Below are 27,123 nucleotides of genomic sequence, written 5' to 3'. Positions count from 1 at the left end.
AAGGAGCCATAGCCCAATAGTGTCAGGTAAATGATTTATGGTTTATCGTTTTCAATTTCTCAGTAACTTCTTTTTTTCTATTTAAACTATAGAGAAGAGATAAAATGATGAAGTTAAATATTAATTTAGGGCTTAGCGACCCTTTATGGCAGCATAAGCTCTAAAACTGTCCACTATCTTTTGGGGAGGGGGCTGGGGCAATCTTACCCTCTCCTCACCCATATGCCACATCCTCTATCACCCCCCAATCAAAACAAACCACACACATCATAGTACCGGTGCGTCCAGACATCTTAAATGCTTTCAGACCATGTTTTGAAACCACTAGACGCACTGGAGCAGATATGAGCAGTCTGACAGTGACTTAAGACACCACGGATGTATGTAGAGCAATAAGCACGTGACTGTACTATGGGTATAAAGGATGCTCCATGTTGAGGTCTGTGCCCGATTAGGGTTATGAATACCCGATAAGATAATCTATTAGGGCTGGCCGCCTTCTTTGGTCTGCGACACTGGAACAGTTTACACCCTTATGGGACATACGCCCTCATGAAATGCCACCTAGAAACCGCCCGAGTGCTCAGCTGGTACCAGAATCTAAAGCACACGGTGCAATTTGTAAATGACACAAGAAAGAAATAACTGCAGAAATGACTTTATTACAACACAAGCATGTTAGTTCACAAGAGTTTACACAACTACTAAATGTAAAAATATTGCCACCAAGAATTGCATTCATGAAAAACAATAAAAATGACGGATTAGTTTGGCAGCCTTTTTGGTGAATTGTCTAGATAGATGTTGCCCTCTTCTCTTTGTCAAACCTGCCCTTCAGTAAACTGCAATAAAACACGCCATCATCAAGTCTGCATGTGTTTTAAACAGTGTCAGGCTATGGAGAATTAGTCTAATGGACTTGGTCGTAATCACAACTGAGCAACACAGGGCTCGTGTATAAGGCTGGGGAAAGAACAACACGTGAGAAACCCCCCCCCCCCCCCCCGCAGACGTTGGCACATTGATAGGAGAATGCACGATTGGACAGATATCCTTTGGCAATACCGTATTCCTGAATAATCTGTAGATTGGCAGTTACAGGCACTTATTGGTGCAAGGCACTTATGGCAAAAAGCCGTCTTTGGTAAACTATTGGAATATGCAAAGTTGTAATGTTTTACCTGAAAGTGGTGTAAGCAGTTGTTACCTCACGCTCAGGTCCAGACACTGCTGGCTACAAGCAGCAAATATTCATTAAAATAATCTGCTTTGCAGGCAGCCTTGGAAACACTGACAAGTCAGCATGACCGTTAATGAGAAAGAAACAGAAGCCGTTCACTGAGGTTTTTTCGCACCAGTAATCCAAACGGTCATTACTTCAAGTAATGGCACTGAAGAGAAAAACACCCATTCTTGTGGAATTATACAGAATATTTCATGTCACGTTGACACTTTGTTCAGATGTTTCAATCAAAACTGATATAAAAGAATATGGATAAGTAACACTTTGTGAAAGACATTGGCTTACAAGGAATAAGCAGTTTTTCTGAAAGGTCCCAAAAAAAGTAAAGTAAATAAGGGGCGGGGCACACAGGCATATCGGTTTCCCGCCATTTTCTGACCAGGACACCCGATGAGCGGTAGTTATGGGGATGCTGTCCTAACACTGTCTAGTCTCACAATTCTATTTATATGTTGGTGTATCCATCCATGCGTTGTCGCATAGTGGGCACAGCCCCCCCAAAATTATAGACTCCCCTTTCGAACGTCATCTCTGCCTGATAGACTTCAGATAGGACATTTGGGCATTGCAGGTCTACTTGTGACAACGCCTGAAGGGGAGGACGGGAATGATGGCGAATTGTGTAATTACACAGGAAAGGACAATAATTTTAAGAAACAAACTGCTTCCACAGAGTAGAGGAACATTGGCTGTATACCACCAGCCTTCGAAAGCTACAGACATTGTACATTATTTGGCAACAAACAACCCCAGAGTCACAAGGCACTAAAGTTAAATGCAGCTTAGAGGGCAAGAAAAATTAAAACTACACTATACGGGGTAGATTTATCAAACCATCTAAAATGAGGAGATGTTGTCCATAGCAACCAATCAGATTGTCGCTATCATTTATCACGTACATTCTAACAGCTAGACTCTGATTGGCTGCTATCCACGTCTCCTTAGAAGGTTTGATGGATCTACCGCTACAGGTCAATTCATATAAAACCCTTATTAAACAACAATAAAGTGGTGTGGTAGTGGACTTTGGCACTTTACATCCCATCCAATGTGAGCGCGCAGATCTTGGAAAGTGCTGTGACAGATATATTACAAAACCCATGTTTCATCCGCTACTAGCAAAGCAGCATCATGTAATAGGTTGTCAGCAAACAGTGTCTTAAACGTTAATACCCTGCTGTAAAATTAGAGCCTCCAAAAAGCCACGCAAACCACGTGAACCACTGTAGCTCTAGAAGAAAAACTATTCCCAGCTTGTCCAGAGCTATAGGCCCTCTATCTCTGCTCCAGAAAATTATGAACCTGGACTTGACGTTTGGTTTCCATTCTAGCCAGAAAGGGGTATAGCCCGAGCGTCGCTATAAAACAGAACATACGTGGAATTCAGTCCATCCACAAAACTACTCAACAACGATCAAATCACGGCAGGCAAAGGCAATCGCGGGCAGATTTCTGGAATGTTTTGTAGATTTTACCAACTGAATGTTATTTTAATAAGAATAGCTGCCCAGATAAATACTTTCATGAAAAGGCAGACACGCAGTAAATCCTATAGTCTTATGGAAATTCATAGAAGGCCGCAGTAGTACAATTGCACAATGTAAAGTCTCAATATGTAGAGAAAATCATTACAGACCCAAAAAGTCCGCTTGAAAAAAAAAAAAAAAAGTAATAAAGTCACATAAGTTGTATTCAGATTGTGCAAACGTGTGCTTTGTTGCATTTAAAAAAATATAAGTGTTCAGCATCTCGGTAAAGGCACTTAAACAAACTCCAAACAAGACAAAATGCGAACTCTAAACTACTTGAAAGGACTCGGAGATCAGAAGATAAAGTCATAGGTACAGCAGGTTCAATAGTGGGTACTGCAGCTCCTCATTGGTCAGCCTCAGTAGACCTCTAACATCTTCAGCCTGACACACTCCACACTGCAAAACATTAGAAAGGACAAGAGTTCAACATTTATAGGGGAAGAGTGAAACAATACCCCAAACACAGCCTTAAAATCTACCACGTATCAGATCTTCAGCATCGAAACGCACTATAGATGAGAGTTAAGGTGTCCATCAGCAACCAGGTCCAGCCGTTCACCTCGACCAATGAATGGTCAGATCTAAGCCAGATTTGGCCACGTCGGATGTGGTCATCCGGATTTGCCAGAAGTCCCAGACGGATGTTGATCAAGATCTGCTGTTATTTTAGGTCTTTACATGTTGAAATTTAGGTTTGAAGCTAGCTATAGCCACAGTAGGCTGTAAATGGTTCTATAAATAGGTGTATTCCTTGCCTATTAACCCAGAGGACAATAATACGTATAGATGCAAGACTATGGGGGAAGGACGCTTCAGCCAGAGCAAAAACAAGTGGACAAACATCTCTTCACAGATAACTAGTTTGTTACAAAACTGTTGGATGATTGTTTACAATGTCCACTAGAGGTGCTGTTCATTTGGCAAGATGCTAAAATAATAAATAAAATAGTATTTCTGCTTAGATCAACTACAGGCACCACAACAAATGTTATTGGAGAACTTGGAGCACAGATACACTTTTTTTCAACTTTGCTTTTGTCTTGTGAAGGGGCAGTAGTTCCCCGATAATAGATCATTGTACAGGCGACAAGGGATCTCCTTATCTGTGCCGACCAGCAGCCGCCACAATGACCTCTTGGCAGAATAGATTTGCCTTGTAATATAATTTACTCTCAGCATATGGGATATGAACTTGTATCAATGTTTAAACCTCTTTCTTCTAAATGCTCTGGTCTGAGTGAACCTGCATTACTTAGCCGTGTGCGTGGAATCTCCATCTATTCACAATAGAAACATCTCAGCAAGTGGTAGAGCAGCATTCAGCGGGTTGTCGGCAAAGTTGTCAGCAATCGGTTGATATCGCTGCTGTAGACTAGATCCTAAAAAGAGAAAAAAAAACAAAAAACAGCGCAACTACAATACTCACCAATAATAATGATGATGATTATGGCAACTACTGCTATTAGTATCGCCCACATCTAGGAAGAAAAGAAAGAAAAGAACAAGTTACCGCGGAGGAAGTCTATGCTGTTTGGTACATGGATAAAGTATCTTTTATTTACAGCCAGCGAGACGTCAGCAACACTTTTATGAACCAGGGGTCCACCTAAGTTCCCACTTGACTACACGAACTATGACCCCTCCCCCCCCCCACATCATTACTGACAAGCAGGCCGCTGATACGTCGAGAGAATAAGTCAGATGAGGGTGTGGATCAGCCATCTGCGATCTGCTTGTGACATCACCTGTTCACTATGACTACGCTCGCCCACTTCCCCCAGTGACGTGTTGTTGGTGTATTTCCACAGGTCAATCGTATTAAAATCGCCTTCATGGATATTCTAGTTATCACGGATGTGTGGACTGTTAAACTCTGAAACCTTTGTGCTGGGTATCATCATCATCATCATTTATTTATATAGCGCCACTGATTCCGCAGCGCTGTACAGAGAACTCATTCACATCAGTCCCTGCCCCATTGGAGCTTACAGTCTAAATTCCCTAATATCTAGAGCTTAAAGTTTATATTTACAGACTATCAGACTACAGACTGTGAGCAGCACGGTGGCTGAGTGGTTAGCACTTCTGCCTCACAGCACAGGGGTCATGAGTTTGATTCCCGACCATGGCCTTATCTGTGGGGAGTTTGTATGTTCTCCCCGTGTTTGCGTGGGTTTCCTCCAGGTGCTCCGGTTTCCTCCCACACTACAAAAATATTCTAGTAGGTTAATTGCTATTATAATTGCCCTTAGTCTCTCTCTCTGTATGTGTGTATGATAGGGAATTTAGACTAAGCTCCAATGGGGCAGGGCTGTACAGAAAGTATTAGTGGCGCTATATATAAATGATGATGATGACTATCCCATAAATCAATGCTTCTAGAAGAAGATTGGGCGCAGGGATCTCTTTACCTTACAATTCTTCCACCAGAATTTCCTCTTCAGTTTGCCGGCGCTGGTCTCAAACTGCGAAGCTCCGGCTTGCAGGGCATCGGCTCGATCGTCCAGGTCCGACAGTTTCTGATCCCTCTCCAGGACTTTGTCCACATTGACTCTCATGATGTCCACCACCTAACATTGAATATAAAGCATCATAAGACAACGCTATAGTTGAACTACATGAGGGTAGAGGCCAACGATCGGCCACATTCTGGAACCTGAGAAACGCGTTGTAGAAGTTATACATCAATTATTAGAAGAAGAGTACGGGCTGCCCACACGGTTGTAAGCAAAACTACAAATGAACGACTCTCAAAAAATAAAATGAATGGAAAAAAAGAAACTCCGTACACATCAACCACCTTTAAAATTATGAATGGGGCTATCCATTCTACAACAACCCCATACACCCTCACTAAGTGAATGATCAACTGGGGCACAGCTTGAGCAGTCGTCGTACAATTGTTTTCAAGGAAAAAGGAAAATAGTAATTTTAGGAACAGGACAAGAGAAGAAAAAAAATTAAAAAAGGGCTGAAAATGGATTTGATTCACTCCATTCAGAGATAAAAATAAATAAGCATTTGAACAAAGGGCCTGCCGAAAATAGGAGTGCTCTAGAAACCAATTCACTGCATGATCCGACAGATATTTGGTTTCAATCATGTAGCATAAATGAAGCGTCTGTACAGAAGTAGGTCTGTGATCACTGCTGTGGAGAGGACGGCAGGGCGATGACAAAGCAAAACTGAATTAATATAGTTCTACAGCAGACGTCAGACACATTAACCCAGCGTGGGGTCGGTCTCTACTATCCGATACAATTCCATGTATATGATGAAGAGCTAACATGTGACGTCAGGACACGGTTACTCGCTGCCATCACACACACACACGGCTCACCTCATTGACCTGAGCTTGCGTCTGCTGGAGGCGCCTGTTACCGCCATCGCTGGGCACCGCAGGTGACGACCTGAAAGAACCAGAGATTAGAATCTGCAGCCGCTCATGTATCCAGTAACCGTCCAGGAGATCAGCGTAACAAGGACTGGACACATTTATCTACGTTAGGGGGCAGCAATTTTGGAATTAAAAATGTGCATAAAATATTAGGGGTGGACACCTGCATATTACGAGCTCCATACTTTACAATGAACAGTAAATAGCCCATATACCCCGGATACTACACCTTCAGTGCCTCAATATAGCACATATCTGCTTTCACTATAGTCCCGGCGACCTGCTCCTTGCTGGAACACCACCTAATGCCCCCTAACTAGAGTATTCACCCAGCAGCTAACTGCTCATATCCATAACATAACAGATATATGCAGCTTATAGAATGCACACAACACCAGCCATGGAAGAGTACAAACAGCGTTACACATAGAACATTGTGTTAGGGCCAGTGCCTCGTGCCTCAGCGAGGTCACTAGAGAACGGGTAGGTGGAACGTTGGTTCGCCCATAAAGTCACTGCCTCCACTTGACCAACACACTAAGATGTTCTATGGAACGTGAGGTTAAAATAAGTCTTTAGTCGTGTGTTATATATATATATATATATATATATATATATTTATTTTAAATGGTTGATAAATGCAAATGTGTAAAAGTCTAAAGTTTCCCATCACATGTACAGGAAATCAGAGCAAACATGAGGAGAACAAACTCCACACAGATAGTGCTCTGGTCGGACTCACGGGCAGCACAGTGGTTAGTACTGTTGTTTCACAGGACTGGGGTTCTAAGTTGAATTCCATCCAAGGCCCTATCTGTGTAGAGTTTGTATGTTCCTCCCGTGTTTGTTTGGGTTTCCTCCAGGTGCACTGGTTACCTCTAAACATAATCGGGATTAATTGGCTTCTTCCAAAATGGACGTGCGTGTGTTTAGATTGTAAGCTCCAACGGGGCAGGGATTGATGTGAAGGATTACATATGCTCTGTAGAGCGCTGTGTAACATGATTGGCGCTATATAAACAATACTAAAACTCATGACCCAAGTGCTATGCGGGAGCAATGGTAACCAGTGTGCCACCATGCTGCATTGAGGAAATCAAACTTTTAAATAAGGAAAGATCACAGTAAAGTGCCTACAAAATGCAAGTAGGACCCTTTAGAAACCAGGGATCCGGAGACACCAATTTCTGACGTATTATTTCTCCTGCATCGGCCGCTACGGGGACTTAGACACCGCAGCAATGGATGGCAAGCAGGTTATACTCACACCTCACGCTGACAAACTTCTACAATACTTACATAACAGCAGCACGTTCCTTCTGTGTTACTCTATGCCCTCAGAGAAGGGATCTCTTGGCACAGCCATCAAAATACGAAGTGTTCCGTACAGGGTTATAAAACCATAGACCAACAGGTGATATGTGTAGCTGTGCCCTTGTCAGATACATGAGATTTATAGCTCTGCTGAATACTCAGCAGAATTACAACCCAGTATAACTCCCCAACCCAGTATAACTCCCCAACCCAGTATAACTCCCCAACCCAGTATAACTCCCAACAAAACACAAGTAACGTTATTATGGGGAAGAGATGGCTTTTCCAATACAAGATACTGCCCAGTGCAGGAGTCAGTCACACTCACGTGTGTCCAGGCCGTTAGAGAGTCCCTGAAGGGTTAAATCTGCAAATCCCAAATGTTCCGTTGTATTGTAGAGCATCACAGAGAGCTCCCCTAGAATGCACTAGACTATAGTCACCACCACCTGGGCATGTGGCGCCCGGGCACTGTTTTTGTTACTACGGTAATGTCAACGTGGATTTTTGCATAGGGACAGTATAGGGGGTGACAGGTGACCTTATCGCCTATGGATGATGCCCGGCACCCCCCTCTAGTAACTGTATAATAAGTTATATAAATGTCACACAGGCCTGTAATCCAACCAGATATAAAGCAGCCGGCATGTGGCTGTGACATTTTATAGCACATTATCCACTCAGAGCAGCACAAATCGCAATTCGTTAGGACAATAGAAAACACGATTTGGTTCAGATGAATGATGACACCACATAGTCAGTGCCTTTGTGTGCAATTAATTAATCATTTGATTTGGAGGCTCTTGAATTATATAATTTCCGGTCATTTGTTCTTCATTCAGCTAAACTCAAAATACACATTTACAGAGAGATATAGGCCATTGTATTCCACACAGAAAGGAAGACTTCCCTTACCAAAGATAGCTCATTAAAGGTTTGGTTTGATTCATTCGTAGCCGTTTAAAGCAGCGAGTGCATGAAAGAAACGTTCCCCTGTTTATGAATGCACGGCCTTCACCGCAACATCCCCATCAGTGGCCGTGGTCAAAGATGTGGCTGGACAAGCACTAGACTCTGGCAGTGCCGGGATAGTCAATGGATTAACCAAGTTCTACAGGACCAGGTCCAAACACCGAGCCGATGACTATAACCACTCAGTAGGGGGGTATTCAATTGTCAGCGAGTTGTTGTATTTTTTAGCGTGTTAAAGTAATTTTAACGCTGTTTTTTATCATTTTCGAGTGATTCAATTCCATATTTAACGCTACATTATTTTGCATGAAACGGTCCTCTCGCGCTCCAGGAGACGGTCTATGGAAAGTATAGAGTGTGCGAGAGGCAGCCGCGTTAAAAGCGATTCAATTGTTTTTTAACGCGGTGCGTTAAACAGGCAAATATGCTGCTTTATCTCGCACCTCCTTGGGGTGTGTTAAAAATAAAAAGCCTCTGAAAAGTATTTGAAATCATGTAAAAATGTTGAAAAAAAGTTAAAACTTATGTTTATCACTAATACCTAACTTGTGCGAGTTGATTTTGAAAAAATAAAATAAAAAAAATAAAAATCACTAATAATATTTATCTATGTTTTTGGTACAAATATGAATGTAGTAATGTGCTTTGACATGGTATAGATCAGGCTTGTCCAACCTGCGGCCCTCCAGATGTTTGTGAAACTACAAGTCACAGCATGCCCTTCCAGCTACCAACAGGTTGTCTACTGGCAAAGCATGCTGGGGCTTGTAGTTTCACAACATCTGGAGGGCTGCAGGTTGGACAGGACTGGTATAGATAATTGTATGTTAAAAAATAGTTCAATAAAAAAATATGCTAAAGAAAGTACTGTAATGTAGACATCATCAATGTGTAATGCAATCTAATGTATGGAAATGTATGCAAAACCTTTTTTTTTGTGTTATACATGACCGCGTAAAAATCCGCTTCACTCCCCTAAAATCTCGCGAACACAATGTTTAACGCGCGGGAGCAGCGTTCCCTCTTTTTCAATTAAATTGCACGAGTTTTCCCGCTGCGCTAACGCAAAACAGTCACTATTGCCGTCAAAAACCTGCAGATTTTTTTTTTTAATACGGTGGGGAAAATAAAAACTTGCTAACAATTGAATACTCCCCAGTAAATGTTATTAATCACATGTCCTGCCAGTCCCGGTGAGATGCTCTATAAGAGCCTCCAGAGGGGCCCCCGTATAGAAGGTCTAGACAGCATGTGGGTCATCCACGTCACGCGCGTTTAAAGAGCAGAGGAAGCTCAGGAAGTTGGGGCCATTGAACATGCCCACTTTGTCCGCAGGATATAGGAACAAAACGTAAGCTTGACACAAAACAGAGAATACTACTAAGGTGGGGAACAAGAGTTTGTAGATGTGAACTTGCTGGTATGAAGTGTCCTCAGATCACCTACAGTTCTAGGAAACCAGTTATTAACTGGTAATGAGACACAGGTTTGTTTCATCCAGGATACAGAAGTTCAATGGTCTAACAAGTCATTGTGCTTTCAGATTATGCAATCGCCCAGGAGTTTTATTAAACTGCTGAATCAAAGCCAAGTGCATTTCAGTTTGTTCCATATGTAAATTGGGAGGTTCCTCAGCCTATCCTTCCACAGTGCACGTGGTTCTTTTAGGTACATTGTACAAAGTGTTCATAATAATGGCAGTAAATAAAAAGAAACCTTCCCATCACAGACCAGACCTGGATCAGCACATTAAGGTTTATACAAGAGGAGAGGCTCTTGAAACGCAACGTGACCTAGGCATCGTGCCAGCACATCTCACCCATTCACAACGTAGCGCACGTACTAACCCTGGAGAATGATATGTCAGTAGTTAGACACAGCTGTCTTTAGTGTGCACAGAGGTGACATCGACCACAGGAAATCAATAATCCATTAGTCGCCATTCACCTTACCAGCACCCGAAGCACTGCCGGCACGGCCTGACCACACCGCTTGTAAATTGGATTGTCAGGCCGAGACCCACCTGAGTATGTGGGACAAAATCCCAAAAATGGTTCTCGCACTCAATATTAAACACAAAGTCTTGTCACCAGCAAGATTTAGTTCAAGAGCTGACACTCTTATGAAGTCTACAAGTATTGTTTAATTTATTCCAAAATGCATTCACAACCTAAATTAATCAGTTACTGTAAACCAAACAATCCCATGCAGTTATAAAAACAAGCATTTCCAACACGTGAATTATTTAAGAACTCAAAGACAGAACATTATTAACATATTTAATATGACAAAGTCGATGTGTATTGAATAAAATAGTGATAACAAATAGACATACAGGAATATAATCGTAAAAAAAAGTTTCTATAAAATAATACACAAATAGAAAAACTATATACATACTTTTTAACATAATCGGTCACCTGAGTGAAAGCTAGAAGATGGACAATTCTGAGTCGCAATCAGATCACAAAAAAACTGACTATTTTCCAAATCATTCCATTAATTTTTAAACTTTCCTCCTTGCTCAAATTCCTAGGCGACATTACTGATCACTTTGTGCTGCTCTGCTAATTTACAACAGATTTATTGCCCTTTAAAAATTGCTCTATTAATGGGTTCTAAAAATATATCATAACTTCTGGAACATAGCAGAGATACGGCATTAATTCCATAAAACATAGTAGGATTTCCTGCACGTATACACATGAAACATGATTAGGCTATATTGATTTTTGGACATTATCATTAAATGCTCCTTATGGGGCATGGGTTAGAGCGGTATGGACGAGCGATACAGACAAGGAGATTCAGGGGTGGTACGTAGATTGAGGTCTGTGGGAAGAGCTGGGTAAATAACAGTCATGTATATATTTGGCCATACAAAAAATGTTTGCAAGTTAATATGGTTCCTGATTTTTTGCCTGGCTCTTTGATACTAAATGGTTAAGTCCTGTCTAAGGTAGTGCTGCTATAACTAGTGGGCAGCCTTCTGACATGTACGTATTTCAGGGACCTGTATGAATTGCGGTGGCTCCCTGCAATAAGCTACAGCCCCGTCTCCAATTCCAACACCATATTCCCTTTACCATGGCTGCAGTGTAACAGGTAGTTAATTAAATGTAATTAATAACATTCCTATATTATGAATGTATGCATTAGACTTAATATGCATCCCCCCTTTATTTGGTACATCTTAGTCAGTTTAATATGCTCATCTGTCCCCCCCCCCCCCCCCACATAATGCTTCCATACAATAACAAGATTTCATATCTCTGATCGCCCCCTGGTGGAAGGAGTAGTGCAGCGCACTGCAATGCCAAACTCACCCTGTTATAACTAACCGTAATGATACAGCCACAAAGTATAGAGATTGCCGTGTTCTGCCCTAGTGACTTTGTATAAGGCACCATCTCCACAGCTCACAGCAGGAGACATCACATCTGAGATTACCATTTACTACGCCTAAGCCAGGCACAGCCCTGCGTCAAGACAGAAGCCCACCTACTGACAGGCTATCCCACCGATTTGGGGCTCTGTGTTGGACAGTATCTTCTGTCAGCCTATTTTGGTATAAATGCTGCACACAGGTGCTTTACAAAGCCTTCCAGGCAACTAGCAAGGCTCCGAGGCACTCTACTGAGGTTCGAGGCACTCTACTGAGGTTCGAGGCACTCTACTGAGGTTCGAGGCACTCTACTGAGGTTCGAGGCACTCTACTGACTGAAAGATCTGTTCCTTACCCATGTAAGTGGCAGCAGGGTTCTCATTCATTTTAACGTCTCATGGGGCAGTTCAAGGACGACCAAGCCCCAAATTAGACACTTACCATATGAACCACAAACCCAGAACACGTTGGTCAGTGCTAACCAAGCATTACCTCTGCCCTAAGGATGCAGAGGGTGGACAGTGTGGTGTTATGTGGGGGATACTGGCATCCAGCAGAGAATGCAGTAATCAGAGATACAGTCACATAACTGGCTGCACACAGTATGTCTGCACAGCAGGTCTAACAAGCTGTCAGCCACAGAGAACACATCCATCCTAAGCATTAACGCTCCTGTTATTTCATGTATATTACAGCACGGTAGCACACAGCCTTTACTATACATTAAATGTCAAACTGTGCCCTTATAGCTTCAGAACACCACATCTGTCCGAATGGAAAACCATATTGGGCCTGATTCACCAAGGCCCGTAATCTGAGTGCAACCCACATTCAGTATTATACGTACGTATTTAGGCTTTACGTCCCCCCGAACTCATCAAGACACGGATCTCAGGATACGTGGGCAGGTCTACTGTGTTCTACTACACAAGTATTTGTTCTTTAATTTCCATAAAATATATTTATTAGGATGATCTTCAGATCTTATCAGCATAAAATACCGTTTTACAGTTGCTACTGATCAGCTGGAGCAAGAGATACGGCAGAATAACAAGTAACTGAAACACTCAGAGCTGGATTCGGAGGCTGTGTGCGCTTCAGTTTGGCACGTCCTTACTGTAAATTTAATGTGGCAAAATTCCCCTTCCCCGTCCAGTCCCCCCCCCCCCCCCCCCCAAATCATAGTCTGTAGTAAGTGTCCTTTGCGTACGAATACATAGCGTACAGGGCTGCGCTCGCAGCCGTATGTCCCAGGTTCTGGCCATGTGCAGAGGGATTTTGCGGACGATACGCACATTAAGCTGTTCAATCATCACATTAATCAGATACTAGGACAATACGCCTGTGTCGTTTATTATATAATTAACCACTCACATTCATTAAGTGGAGCCCTTTCCGAGTACAACTGGGTATAAACGTTCCCTATATTACGGACAGTGTGATTAGCCTGCGGTATGGTAATGTCTGGGGGTGCAAAGGGTCTCTAATACACTTATTGTGAGCCACAAGAACTGACAATCTAGGGTGCACTGCTAGCTTCTAAATGGACAGCGCCATAGACCAATTAGGAACAGAGGTGCGTATTCAACGTAATGCCAATTGACAGACTAACGGACCGCAGAGAAGTCGTCTGTGGTACCACTGACAACCCCCCTTCCCCAACCCCGCCATCGATCAGTGGGCGGAAGGGATTTAAAGAGACAAATACAATTTTAAGTAAATTCCCAGCACTTGTTTTTTTTGCATCTTAAAGCTCCGAGTCCCCAGGAGGTGGGTGACGTGCAGGATACAAGGCCTTAGAGAACAAACTAAGATTTCCCTGTAATAGACCAACACCCAAACTGGGCAGATATATAACTATGTATTAAAGGCTTTACTGATCACATGGCACATTATATTTTTCCCCCCAAATAAATAAACAAAAAAAACCAACACATTTTCCCTTAGAAATACAGCAGTGAAACCACATAAACAGAGGACAGTTATACTGATCAAACTTACAGTCAGAGTCCGATGATCCAACTGAAAACAGGGCAAATAGGAGTCATTAAGACAATTGCAGAAGATCATAATGTTGCTAAATAGATAAACACGTCAAACAATGTAATATTGATTGAGCAAAAAACCTGAATGCTTCAATTTTCAGTAGGAGAGTTAATAAACTTGAGCGGCCATAACCCTGCCAAGTCTGTTCTTTCGTTGATAAGGTAGTAATTTTTTTTTTGCATTTCTTTTTGGAGAGAAGCCGCCACCAAATCCATATCTGAGGTTTGAAGTTTGCTGCAGATTGTATCTTATACCACATCACCTGTCCTAGCTGCCATACTGTCTACACAGAGGATCAACACTGCCCTCTAGTGACCAGCTGAGAGATACAGTTTCTACTGGAACAAAATTCACGGTTGACTAATCATGCTCTGAAAGTAACCACAGATGGCACCATATGCCCTACAGACTGACAGACTGACTGGCTCCGGCTGGGTACACACTACAGAAAATTTCTCGCTGTGTGATATCGTTAACGATTTCACCCACGACTGAAAGTCCTGATCAGCCGATTCCTATGTATACACTGTACACGTTTTACCGTCAGATGTGTGCTCTTCATCTGTCATAACCATCGGCTGAAAAGATGGTGACTCTGCACCCTCTACTCAGGTGACTTAATGGCAGGTAATCGGTGTAACAAAGCAATGAGGAAGGCAAGTCAGACGCTTGGTTGCATAAGGAGAGGAATCAGTATCAGAAAGAAGTAATAATACCACTGTATAGGTCATTGGTACGGCCTCATCTAGAGTACTGTGTTTAGTTCTGGAGGCCATATCTCCAGAAGGATATAAATACATTACACACTGTACAAAGATGGACAACTAAAATGGAGCATGGTCTACAGCACAAAACTTACCCGGAAAGACTAAAATAACTTAATATGTATAGTTTGGAGCAGAGAAGGGAACGGGGGACATGATAGAAACTTTCATATATATCAAGGGTTATAACAAGGTGCAGGAGGGAAACATTCTACAAAGGAAGAGAAGTATTAGAACACGAGGACATGCACTGACACTGGGGGGGAAGAGAAGTATTAGAACACGAGGACATGTACTGACACTGGGGGGAAGAGAGGTATTAGAACACGAGGACATGTACTGACACTGGGGGGAAGAGAAGTATTAGAACACGAGGACATGCACTGACACTGGGGGGAAGAGAAGTACTAGAACACGAGGACATGTACTGACACTGGGGGGAAGAGAAGTACTAGAACACGAGGACATGTACTGACACTGGGGGGAAGAGAAGTATTAGAACACGAGGACATGCACTGACACTGGGGGAAAGAGAAGTATTAGAACACGAAGACATGTACTGACACTGAGGGGGAAGAGAAGTATTAGAATACGAGGACATGCACTGACACTGAGGGGGAAGAGAAGTATTAGAATACGAGGACATGCACTGACACTGGGGGGGAAGAGAAGTATTAGAACACGAGGACATGTACTGACACTGGGGGGAAGAGAAGTACTAGAACACGAGGACATGCACTGACACTGGGGGGAAGAGAAGTATTAGAACACGAGGACATGCACTGACACTGGGGGAAAGAGAAGTATTAGAACACGAAGACATGTACTGACACTGAGGGGGAAGAGAAGTATTAGAACACGAGGACATGCACTGACACTGGGGGGAAGAGAAGTATTAGAACACGAGGACATGCACTGACACTGGGGGGAAGAGAAGTATTAGAACACGAGGACATGTACTGACACTGGGGGGAAGAGAAGTATTAGAACACGAGGACATGTACTGACACTGGAGGGAAGAGAAGTATTAGAACACGAGGACATGTACTGACACTGGAGGGAAGAGAAGTATTAGAACACGAGGACATGTACTGACACTGGGGGGAAGAAAAGTATTCGAACACAAGGACATGTACTGACACTGGAGGGAAGAGAAGTATTAGAACACGAGGACATGCACTGACACTGGGGGGGAAGAGAAGTATTAGAACACGAGGACATGCACTGACACTGGAGGGAAGAGAAGTATTAGAACACGAGGACATGTACTGACACTGGGGGGGAAGAGAAGTATTAGAACACGAGGACATGTACTGACACTGGAGGGAAGAGAAGTATTAGAACACGAGGACATGTACTGACACTGGGGGGAAGAGAAGTATTAGAACACGAGGACATGTACTGACACTGGAGGTAAGAGAAGTATTAGAACACGAGGACATGTACTGACACTGGGGGGAAGAGAAGTATTCGAACACAAGGACATGTACTGACACTGGGGGGGAAGAGAAGTATTAGAACACGAGGACATGTACTGACACTGGGGGGGGAGAGAAGTATTAGAACACGAGGACATGTACTGACACTGGAGGGAAGAGAAGTATTAGAACACGAGGACATGTACTGACACTGGAGGGAAGAGAAGTATTAGAACACGAGGACATGTACTGACACTGGGGGGAAGAGAAGTATTAGAACACGAGGACATGCACTGACACTGGAGGGAAGAGAAGTATTAGAACACGAGGACATGCACTGACACTGGGGGGAAGAGAAGTATTAGAACACGAGGACATGCACTGACACTGGAGGGAAGAGAAGTATTAGAACACGAGGACATGTACTGACACTGGGGGGAAGAGAAGTATTAGAACACGAGGACATGTACTGACACTGGGGGGAAGAGAAGTATTAGAACACGAGGACATGTACTGACACTGGAGGGAAGAAAAGTATTAGAACACGAGGACATGTACTGACACTGGAGGGAAGAGAAGTATTAGAACACGAGGACATGTACTGACACTGGGGGGAAGAGAAGTATTAGAACACGAGGACATGTACTGACACTGGGGGGAAGAGAAGTATTAGAACACGAGGACATGTACTGACACTGGAGGGAAGAGAAGTATTAGAACACGAGGACATGTACTGACACTGGAGGGAAGAGAAGTATTAGAACACGAGGACATGTACTGACACTGGGGGGAAGAGAAGTATTAGAACACGAGGACATGTACTGACACTGGGGGGAAGAGAAGTATTAGAACACGAGGACATGCACGGACACTGGGGGGGAAGTAGGCTCAGAGGGAATGTGAGGAAAACTACTTCACAGAAAGGGTAGTGGATAAGTGGAATAGCCTCCATCAGAGGTGGTAGAGGCTAATATAGTAGAGCAATTTACACATGCTTGGGATAGACATAAGGATATCCTTACAAAGAACTAAGGGTCAAATAGGATTTGCGGTAATCATAGGTTACAAAATGGACAGACTAAATGGGCCAAGCGGTTCTTATCTGCCATCAAATTCTGTGTTTCTATGCATCTATAGACACTGCCAGTCCCGAGTACACACTTCAGAATTTGCCAACATCGTTCCATCATTTCCAGCGATTTTTAGACAGTTTATACCATCAAAGAATATGATGTACTTTGAAACGATAATCGTTGATCATGAGAGCGTACACACACTTAAGCAACATCGGACTCAACAGTCATTTATCGTGTGATTGGCCCGATAATCGTGTGAAAAATCTGTAGTGTATACCCAGTCTTACACATGTACGTATAGTATATTCAACTTCTAGCAACCACTAGCCAATGAGCCGATGACTATGGATCTCACGTCAGGTATAGAGATCAATGTTATGAGAGGGTGTTAGAAGCAGGATCCCCAGCAGCACAGAGTATATCAGGAGATGAGTGATGTATTAGTGAGGACAGGGCTGCATGTGACAGGGGCAGTGACATGATGTGAGGAGGGGAATGGAGGCAGCAGGAAGTCACAGACAGAGATATATAGTGGAAGGAGCAGGGACCCCCAACAGCACAGAGTATATCAGGAGATGAGTGATGTATTAGTGAGGACAGGGCTGCATGTGACAGGGGCAGTGACATGATGTGAGGAGGGGAATGGAGGCAGCAGGAAGTCACAGACAGAGTTATCTAGTGGAAGGAGCAGGGTCCCCTAGCAGAACTTTGCCATTAAAGGGCAATAATACCTAAATACAGGCTGCCTTATAAATAATCAACCAGTAACATTCACAAATATATAACAAAGCTCCCAAACCTTGAACTATTTGACATTTGCTGTGTGGATAGTGAGCTACTGTTCTCTGGTATCATACATGTTGGCCAACGGTAGCTGGCGTCGGTGTCCTTCAGTGGGATTACAGACAGGGAGTGTGTAAGAAAATAACCATTCCCTGAACCCCCAAATCACCACTTTTTCCTCACGTAAAACTGAAGATAGTTTTAGTACACACATGGGGCTCTGTAGTTTTATATTTATATGTATATATAAGGTATAGTAGTGCTTTACGTATCACCAAGTGCCTCAAGTGATGGCACTTGTCTATTGTGAACTGGAAGCCTGGATACATATATTAGTTCAGCCTCCTGTATTACCACCAATGCACTATTACCATTATTGCCAGGGCAAGTTACTGAACTAAGATTTTACAGATTGCCCACTAGATGGCAGTATGCACCACCCATTGCTCTATGAATCACTGCTGTGGGCAGCTATAGCACTTTGTAACAGGAATTTCCCTGGCAATAATCCACAGCGCTCACAGAGATAACTCTTAGCCTGGAACACAGCATACACCCTAGATTTTCTTTGTAAACAGGAGACTTCGGCAGAGACAGCCCTGACGGTAACAAGTTCCTAATAACTTGCACACGCCGACCACAAACTTTCCAGAAAGCCCCAGTCAGGAAAGTACATTGATCTTCCTTAAATCTAGAGGACAAATTAATTTTCAGATAAATACACATAACTCCCTTCTACACCGTGAGCAGCGCTGGTACATCCGAGGCTGTGGCGGTTATTATCGTTTATTTGTAAAGTGCCAACACATTACTTTGTGCTGTACATTCTGGGGATAATATAGAAGGATACGAAACACAAAGTAAAGATTGTTCTGCCAAAAAGAGCTTACACTCTTACACTGCTGCAATTTTTGACCATTATGTTATCAACTCGATTGTACAAGCAACAAACAAAAAAACCAGTCCCCGATCAGCAGCCTATTCCTGTGTACACACTGTACTCGTTTTACACAATTTACCCTCAGATCTGTGCTCTTCATCTGTCATAACCATCACCTGACAAGCTGGTGACTCTGCACACTCCATAGAGATCTATGACACTGCCGGTCCTGAGTGCTTACACACTGCAGGATTGGAACAACATCCTTCCATCGTTGAACGAGATTTCTAGTTCTACTGAACAACCAAATGACGATCTGCTCTTTGGAACAACGATTGTTCATCATATACACATAAACAGTGGTTTATCGGGTGTTTGGCCTGTAGTGTGTACCCAGCCCAGCAGGTGTGGGGACCAACTGGTACATAAAGTGGTGGATTAAAAACTCAGACAGCTCCTAACAGAAACAGGAGGGGACAAAGCAGGGACTCCTGTTTTACTGCTATGCAGTTGGGAGAGGGGGCAGGGGCATTATTTGGCGAGAGGGGGAAGGGTGGTTTTAAGGATATTCATGACTTGATATTTTACATTTTTATTTTTTTTTAAAGGACTAATTCAACCCCCAACAGCGACACAGAGAACATCTGACAATACTATGTGTGTGCATAACGTGTAAAGGCTTCCTGCACACCAGTGATCATTCTGCCTCTAGTCTGCGTCCGACAGGAAAAGGAGAAGATAACATGGATATCTATGGATAGACTGTGGTACAACGCCCATGTACACCAGCTCTAATCTTAGTGACTATTAAAGTGTAAACTGGAAGATAAGAGGTGCAGGGGATAATGCAGACGTCACTTCCGTTCTGGAATTAATTTTATATATAATTTTATAGTATTTCTGCCAACAAGACACCTCCTAAGAGCTTAGCAAATATTCTAAAGGTTTCCAAGAATTGTTGGATTTGTCTCCCCAATTGTAGTGCTGCAGATAATAATTGCTATATAAATACAGACTGTCATAATTCACCCTTTGAACATTTAAATACATGGGGCCCGATTCATGTGCCGACACAAATCTGCTTGTGTAGAGTCTCTGGCGTGAAATAGCTCTGCGTATCCACAGAAACGCTCCTTACGCCATGAAAGCAATTCATGTCTGAATGCAAATGATACTTGCGACTTGAGCGGCGGAACGGAGGAGGGAAAGGGCTGACTAACATAGACCACGCAGAGCAAGGGCGGACTAACGTAGACCACGCAGAGCAAGGGCGGACTAACGTAGACCACGCAGAGCAAGGGCGGACTAACGTAGACCACGCAGAGCAAGGGCGGACTAACGTAGACCACGCAGAGCAAGGGCGGACTAACGTAGACCACGCAGAGCAAAGGCGGACTAACGTAGACCACGCAGAGCAAGGGCGGACTAACGTAGACCACGCAGAGCAAGGGCGGACTAACGTAGACCACGCAGAGCAAGGGCGGACTAACGTAGACCACGCAGAGCAAGGGCGGACTAACGTAGACCACGCAGAGCAAGGGCGGACTAACGTAGGCCACGCAGTGCAAGGGCGGACTAACGTAGACCACGTAGAGCAAAGGCGGACTAACGTAGACCACGCAGAGCAAGGGCGGACTAACGTAGACCACGCAGAGCAAGGGCGGACTAACGTAGACCACGCAGAGCAAGGGCGGACTAACGTAGACCACGCAGAGCAAGGGCGGACTAACGTAGACCACGCAGAGCAAGGGCGGACTAACGTAGACCACTGAAGATCCGGCCGAGGCAAGTCCTGGGTTTCTCGTAAATACGCCAGTTTTCAGCCATAACATTTGCATCAGCTACAGGGCAGGTGTAAGTGGCAACTGATAGGGATGACAGACACGGCATTGTCTTTGATTGCAAAGTTACACCTATATGTGCCACGATCACAGAACATGTATATACAACAAAGATACAATGCATCTTAATAGTGTATGTACAGTACGCATGGATGGCAACTTAATATATGTAATTAATGTAAATAAAATGTATATTTGAAAATTAATATTTATATAAATTATACTGTAAAAAAAATTTGTACTTTGACAAATTAAGTTTTATGTGTTCTGATGTCACCTTGTATTGCACTTATTCCTGTGCATATACTACAGTCTGTTTATCTCCATACAGCAAGTACTCCAAAAACATACTGCTAGGTTAATTGGCTGCTAACAAATTGACCCTAGTCTGTGTGTCTGTCTGTGTGTGTTAGGGAATTTAGACTGTAAGCTCCAATGGGGCAGGGACTGATGTGAGCGAGTTCTCTGTACAGCGCTGCGGAATCAGTGGCGCTATATTAATAAATGATAATAATACTCTGTAGATAGAGCGTACCAACACCCAGATGCAAATGGAAAATATATATTGAGATACGCTTGGGTTTAAATACGGTGAGAACTATGCACAAGCTCCGTGATCTTTTCCTAAAACACAACTTATGTGTAAGTTGTGTTTGGACATGAATCAGGCCTAGAAAGATACTGGTAGGTTAATGGTCTGTTATTAAACTGACTTTAGTCTGTGTGTGTGTGTGTGTGTGTGTGTGTGTGTGTGTGTGTGTGTGTGTGTGTGTGTGTGTGTGTGTTAGGGAATTTAGACTGTAAGCTCCAATGGGGCAGGGACTGATGTGAGCGAGTTCTCTGTACAGCGCTGCGGAATCAGTGGCGCTATATAAATAGGTGATGATGATGTAGTCCACATTCTATAAATGAAGTGTTAAGTGGATGTATTGTAAAATGGTTTAGTGATTTGATATTTCTGGGTGCACAGGGCCAATGTGGTTCTATAAAGCCCAGCACAGCCGTCTCACCCACTGATGTCATTTACCCCAGGAGTCTGCCGGAGACACTGAACCATTACCCAATTAGTGATAAAACATCTATTTTTCTTCAGGACAAGAGCTGCAGACCCAGAGCTGTCACACGGCCATAATATTTCCACAGGGAAATAAAATTACTCTGGTGCAAGAATTTACTTACATAAAAGTAGAAAACTAAATAAATAGTGATGATCATGTCTATTTATACAGCCATCTATGGGACGAAGGCTGGTGCACATTACAGGCTTCTCAGACGATTATCGAGGCCAATCACGCGATAAACGACCGTTCGCCCCGATATGGCATCAGTATGTACGCTCCAATAATGGACCATGATCGTTCTAAAGCTCATCGCATCGTTTCATTTGATTTTATAAATGAACTAAAAATCCCGTTGAACGAAGGAACGATGTCGTCCCAATCCTGCAGAGTGTACACACTCACAAACAAATCTCCATAACATTTACAGAGTCACCATCTGTTCAGCCGATGGTTATGACAGATGAAGAGCACAGATCTGACGGTAAAACGTGTATAATGTGTATACAGGAACCGGCTGCTGATCGGGACTTTCAGCCGTTGGTAAAATCATTAATGATATCGCATCGGGAGAAGTTATCTGTAGTGTGTACCCAGCCGGACTCCTCACATGACAATGATCATGTGATTAAGCCTATTATGAAGTAAACGCTACAATCTGCAGTCTGTTCTCTGTCCAGTGACTATCTCGGATGTCGTGCATTCAGCTCACACGCTGTAATCACTGACTGTTGTGGGAGAGCTGCTACATTTCAATGGGGCCCGATCACTCGCATCGTGACCTTTACCTATATTAATTATCTCTCTACAAGTAGAATGTTTTTTGTTTTCTGATAAAAAAAGGAATTTTTGCTACCTTACTGTACAGTATTCCAGCAACAAATAAGAAAACAAACGTACTGTAAATAAGATAATATTGAATGTAAAAACAATGTATTTGTTATTTATCCACCTAAGCAGGAACACTGTACTTACTGAACGGCCAATTTCCTGAGTATTGATATTGGAAACACTGAAGACTTGGCAGAAGCACTCAGCGTTTATATACAGTACACATCTACGGATAACATGATGGAGTCCGTATGTGCAATAACAAAACAGACACTGCTTGAATAAAAAACACAAGCTTATGTCAAAGCATGCCACGGATTTCATCCAAGCCACAAGAAAATGAATGTGTGGTAAAGATAAATAAATAACAGATGATTTTATTCAATAATATTGACGCAATCAGATCAGCCCAATCACACAGAGACAGAAATTGATACAAACCATGTACATTATTCTACTCAGTAATACACAGTCTTTCATATGTATTAATGTCAGATAGTGGTCTTATTTGCTCTTTAGCAACCAAAAGCTTCCTTATACAGCGATAGTTATGATACCCACTGACAATAAAAAAAAAAAATGTTGCACTAATGATGTTCACATCATACTTTGCCGACTCTCCCGGAATATACAGGAGACTCCTGAATTTCTAGGCGTTCCCCCGGACTCTCAGGCATTCACTGAAGTTACTGTCCTGTACTCTGAGCAAAAAAATTAAATAAAACTGAACTCTATATGTTGGTGTTTAAAAGGATGGTAGATGCACAGAGTGCTACATAGGATACTCTGCAGGTGAAGGTTTCAAGCGATGGATGAATTCTGGTAACATCCAGTAAGAAACTTTTGCATTGAGCATTTCTAACGTTAAAGCACAGTGCATTCTTTTAAGCTCATTTCTGGTTTTAATAACCACCATGATCCCTTTAAAATGAGAGGTGAAGCAATAAAAAAAATAGGGTGACACTCCATAATATATGAAAATACGTTTCTATCGACTTGTATTCTTACCCACCAGTTTGGGTACAGCAATTTAAGAGCAGCTGCTTGCAGCAATGGAAGAATATATAAGTACGCCATCAACGTGTTGCAATAACTAAAGTTCCATTTTCCTATCTAGATTAAAGAGAACTAGTCACTGAGTGATTCATGATCTTTTATGTCTTGCACGGCATCTTATGCACAAATTAGTAAATTAAATAAAGTTCCTTCTATAGCAGTGTTGGCTAACCTGTGGCACTCCAGGTGTTGTGAAACTACAAGTCCCAGCATGCTTTGCCAATAAATAGCAGCTTATTGCTGGAAAGGTATGCTGGGACTTGTAGTTTCACAACACCTGGAGTGTCACAGGTTAGCCAACACTGTTCTATAGCCTAATTTTGACAGGAGATGGCCCTAGATCTATTGTAACAGCTTGATTCTGCAGTATGCTCTCTCCAGGGCTGCCCTTCTCCACACCGCTGTGAGATAGGAAGCAGACCAGCCCAGAAAACAGCATAGGCTTTTTGGTTTTAACTTTTCTATATCTAGTATTATTCCACTGATATTAAAACACTTTAATAGGTCAATTTTAGGGGGGAAACAACAAGAACTCCTATTCATACACATCAATTCTAATATACGAGATACCTCCAGCAACACAATATAAGAAGCTTTAGCACTCAACATGAAAATTGAAATTGGATTAGGAGCGATGCGGTCACACATTCAGGGCAAAGTATATAACCATAAACGTGTGTGTAAAAGAATAAATTATATATACACAAAGGGAGGGGCCGCCTTCAAAGGGACATTGATGATCACATGCTACTTTTATTGTTTATAACAGCGAAGAACTAACAGTGGATCCCTTGTTCTATAACCATCCAGAACGCTCACAAGTGGCAGGAATCTCAACATGGAACTCTTCTGTAAATTCAATTATTTATTCATTTTTAACACATACACAGAGCTCAAGAATATGTTGGTGATATATAAAGGACAGGGATTTTAGAGATTTGTCCTTGAAAAGGTCCTGGAAAACGCCACACTGGTAGACATATCGGTCAGTAAGCTGGCAGCTCAATGCCAACCCCAATAAGCATTTGCAACAGCAGAAGATTACAGGAAGGAGGCAGCACCCAGTTATTAAGTGGCATTGTACCCTCATGCCAGGTAATCGTGTTATCACTATTCCTCTGCTGAAGCATTGTGAGAAGGTCTGCTGTGTGCCAGAAATGTTATTATGTATATTGTGTCACTATATACATTGCTGATCGCCCGTCATTTTCAGTCTGCACATTTTCTGCAAGTACTTCCACATTTAGGGGTGTTTGTAATTCACAGCATAATAATGAAAGTTTTGTGGTGCAAAGGACACTTCCCTAGCTTAACAAGACTAGGGCAAGATTCACGACAGCCACAAAAAAAAAAAAAAAAAGCAAAAGCTGAAAGCCTGCCAGATTGGAGCGGTCTCTCGTCTTCCACAGCCGTAGGTCTGCACATTTCCTCATATACCCACAAGCCTGCCATCACACTGGGCAACGCAAGTCCTTAAAGTCTGTGCAACAGCCGTCTCTGTCCCCCACCCCTCTCATAGGAACTACCTAAAACCATGGGTCCAGCAATTTACCATTCTCCTCCTTTATATAAATTACCAAAATATTTGTATATAAGTTGTTTGCACATATAAGACATTGCTGCCTTTTAAAGCATAATTAGATCTACTACTAAGGAAAACACCAGTTAGACTTTTGCATAAAGAAAATTAACATTTAGTGTTCCCTACATCATTTCCTTTATTATAATAAATTCATTAATGCAACTATCGCAGACAGCTGATCCAAGTTACCCCATCACAGGAACACCCCTGGCCAAAAGCCACCTCAGCCTGAAGCAAAACAAACACCCTTAAAAAGCAATGTTACCCACCATAAGCACTGTAAATATAATAACAGTTATTTAATTATAATCTTCATCAGGATGCAAAGGGGAAAAAAAACACATTACTGAAAATCTGATAGTCTACAGAGGGTGGGGAGGAGAGGGGGGGGGGGGGCAGGAATAAAGTGGGGACCAGGCAGGAGGGGGTTAAGGGGGGAGTTAAGGGTGGGTCAGGACCACTGACAGGACACCGGGCAGGAGGGGGTTAAGGGTGGGTCAGGGCCACTGACAGGACACCGGGCAGGAGGGGGTTAAGGGGGTGGGGGGGTTATGGGTGGGTCAGGGACACTGACAGGACACCGGGCAGGACGGGGTTAAGGGTGGGTCAGGGCCACTGACAGGACACCGGGCAGGAGGGGGTTAAGGGTGGGTCAGGGCCACTGACAGGACACCGGGCAGGAGGGGGTTAAGGGTGGGTCAGGGCCACTTACAGGAAACCGGGCAGGAGGGGGTTATGGGGGGGTCTACGGGGGGTCAGAGCCACTTACATGACACCGGGCGGATCTGGGAGCGGAGTTCGGGGATCCTGGGAACCGTCACTGGATATTGCCGATATTTGGGCAACCCTGGAAGTCAGCAGCGATTGGGCGAGGCTTATATGACGTCAAAGGACAAATTTCTGCCGTTGGCGACGACGCGGGGAGGGTTGGGCCCTTCCCCCAAATGATACAGCCCAGACGTGTCTCCAGCGCAGGGAGGCCTTTCCGGCGTCGGCGGCCATTTTTGTGGAGCCCACCAATCATTGAAGCCTATGTATTCCTGCGCCACATCAGTCACAGTGGAGTGAGGACAGTTAGTTGGCACCGCGTGCTCGCTCATGTGCTTGGGAAAGGCTATTGGTGGTTATAAGAAATGTAGTCCGTCCAGATTATAAATTATATTGTGCTTTGGTCTTAATAGGTGTGTAAAGGGCAGACTGGAGTCCTGTGAATAAAGCTGAATACTTTGTATAAGGGGAAAATACAGCACAGATTTAATCCTAGTGATAATGTTGTCCATGTAGCTATGATATGTATAAATATTAGGTTATTTGTCGTCTGTCCTTCATTTCCAACATCATCATTTATTTATATAGCGCCAACATATTCCGTAGTGCTTTACAATTGCCAAGAATAGAACCAGGTTTTACAGATTTGTCCCTGAAAATGTCCCTATTTTTTCAGTCTTCACTTGTGCAACTCATTTATCTTGAATTCAACTTTAACTGGCCAGTTCTCGGCTTTATACATTAATATTTACCATAATGAAGTATTTTAAGCCTAAAAAATATATATATTTTTTAAACTAATGTGCATCACTTAGTGTTACTGAATCAACCGGAAAATATCCCTGGAAATTTTTTTTTGTTTTTTTGCCTAGTATGCATTAGGTTAATAGACAACAATAAATACACCAATTACTGCTCTCATACCAGAAGTGAACCTAGTGCTAATATAATTGGTAACTCTAACTGTAATAATGATGAAGACGCTAAAAAGCTACAACCATCCCTCAATAGAGAGTAATATATCAATACTTGCTGTGTGCTCGATAACAAACGTCTAATGCTGGGTACCCGGCCTTGGATGTAAGTGAAGTCTTACCTTTGAGAAAGTCTCCTATTGGAGACGAAACACGTTGGGTAATGCCCACAGAACTGACAACATTGATACAGTAAGTGGCGC

General features: G+C 42.9%; 1 protein-coding gene across 1 annotated transcript; it reads right to left on the bottom strand.

Annotated features, from left to right (window-relative positions):
• Positions 1 to 642: 642 nt before the first annotated feature.
• Positions 643 to 26,081, bottom strand: VAMP3 (vesicle associated membrane protein 3). Its single transcript, XM_075190142.1, has 5 exons — positions 25,948 to 26,081; positions 6,116 to 6,185; positions 5,187 to 5,345; positions 4,202 to 4,253; positions 643 to 3,171 (listed from the first exon to the last, which is right to left on the bottom strand). Coding segments are annotated over exons 1-5 (303 nt in total). The 5' UTR covers positions 25,950 to 26,081; the 3' UTR covers positions 643 to 3,151.
• Between the last annotated feature and the right edge of the window lie 1,042 nt (positions 26,082 to 27,123).

The sequence above is a fragment of the Mixophyes fleayi genome, chromosome 11 (genome assembly GCF_038048845.1).
Source record: "Mixophyes fleayi isolate aMixFle1 chromosome 11, aMixFle1.hap1, whole genome shotgun sequence".
NCBI lineage: Eukaryota > Metazoa > Chordata > Amphibia > Anura > Limnodynastidae > Mixophyes > Mixophyes fleayi.
The sequence above is the reverse complement of the archived record's forward strand: the minus strand, read 5'-3'. Positions and strand labels throughout refer to the sequence as shown.

Coding starts and splice junctions, on each gene's coding strand:
- VAMP3 (XM_075190142.1), bottom strand. Junction 5,346..6,115: donor CGCAAGCTCAGGTCAATGAG/GTGAGCCGTGTG, acceptor ATTCAATGTTAG/GTGGTGGACATCATGAGAGT. Junction 3,172..4,201: donor AATCATCATCATTATTATTG/GTGAGTATTGTA, acceptor AATGTTTTGCAG/TGTGGAGTGTGTCAGGCTGA.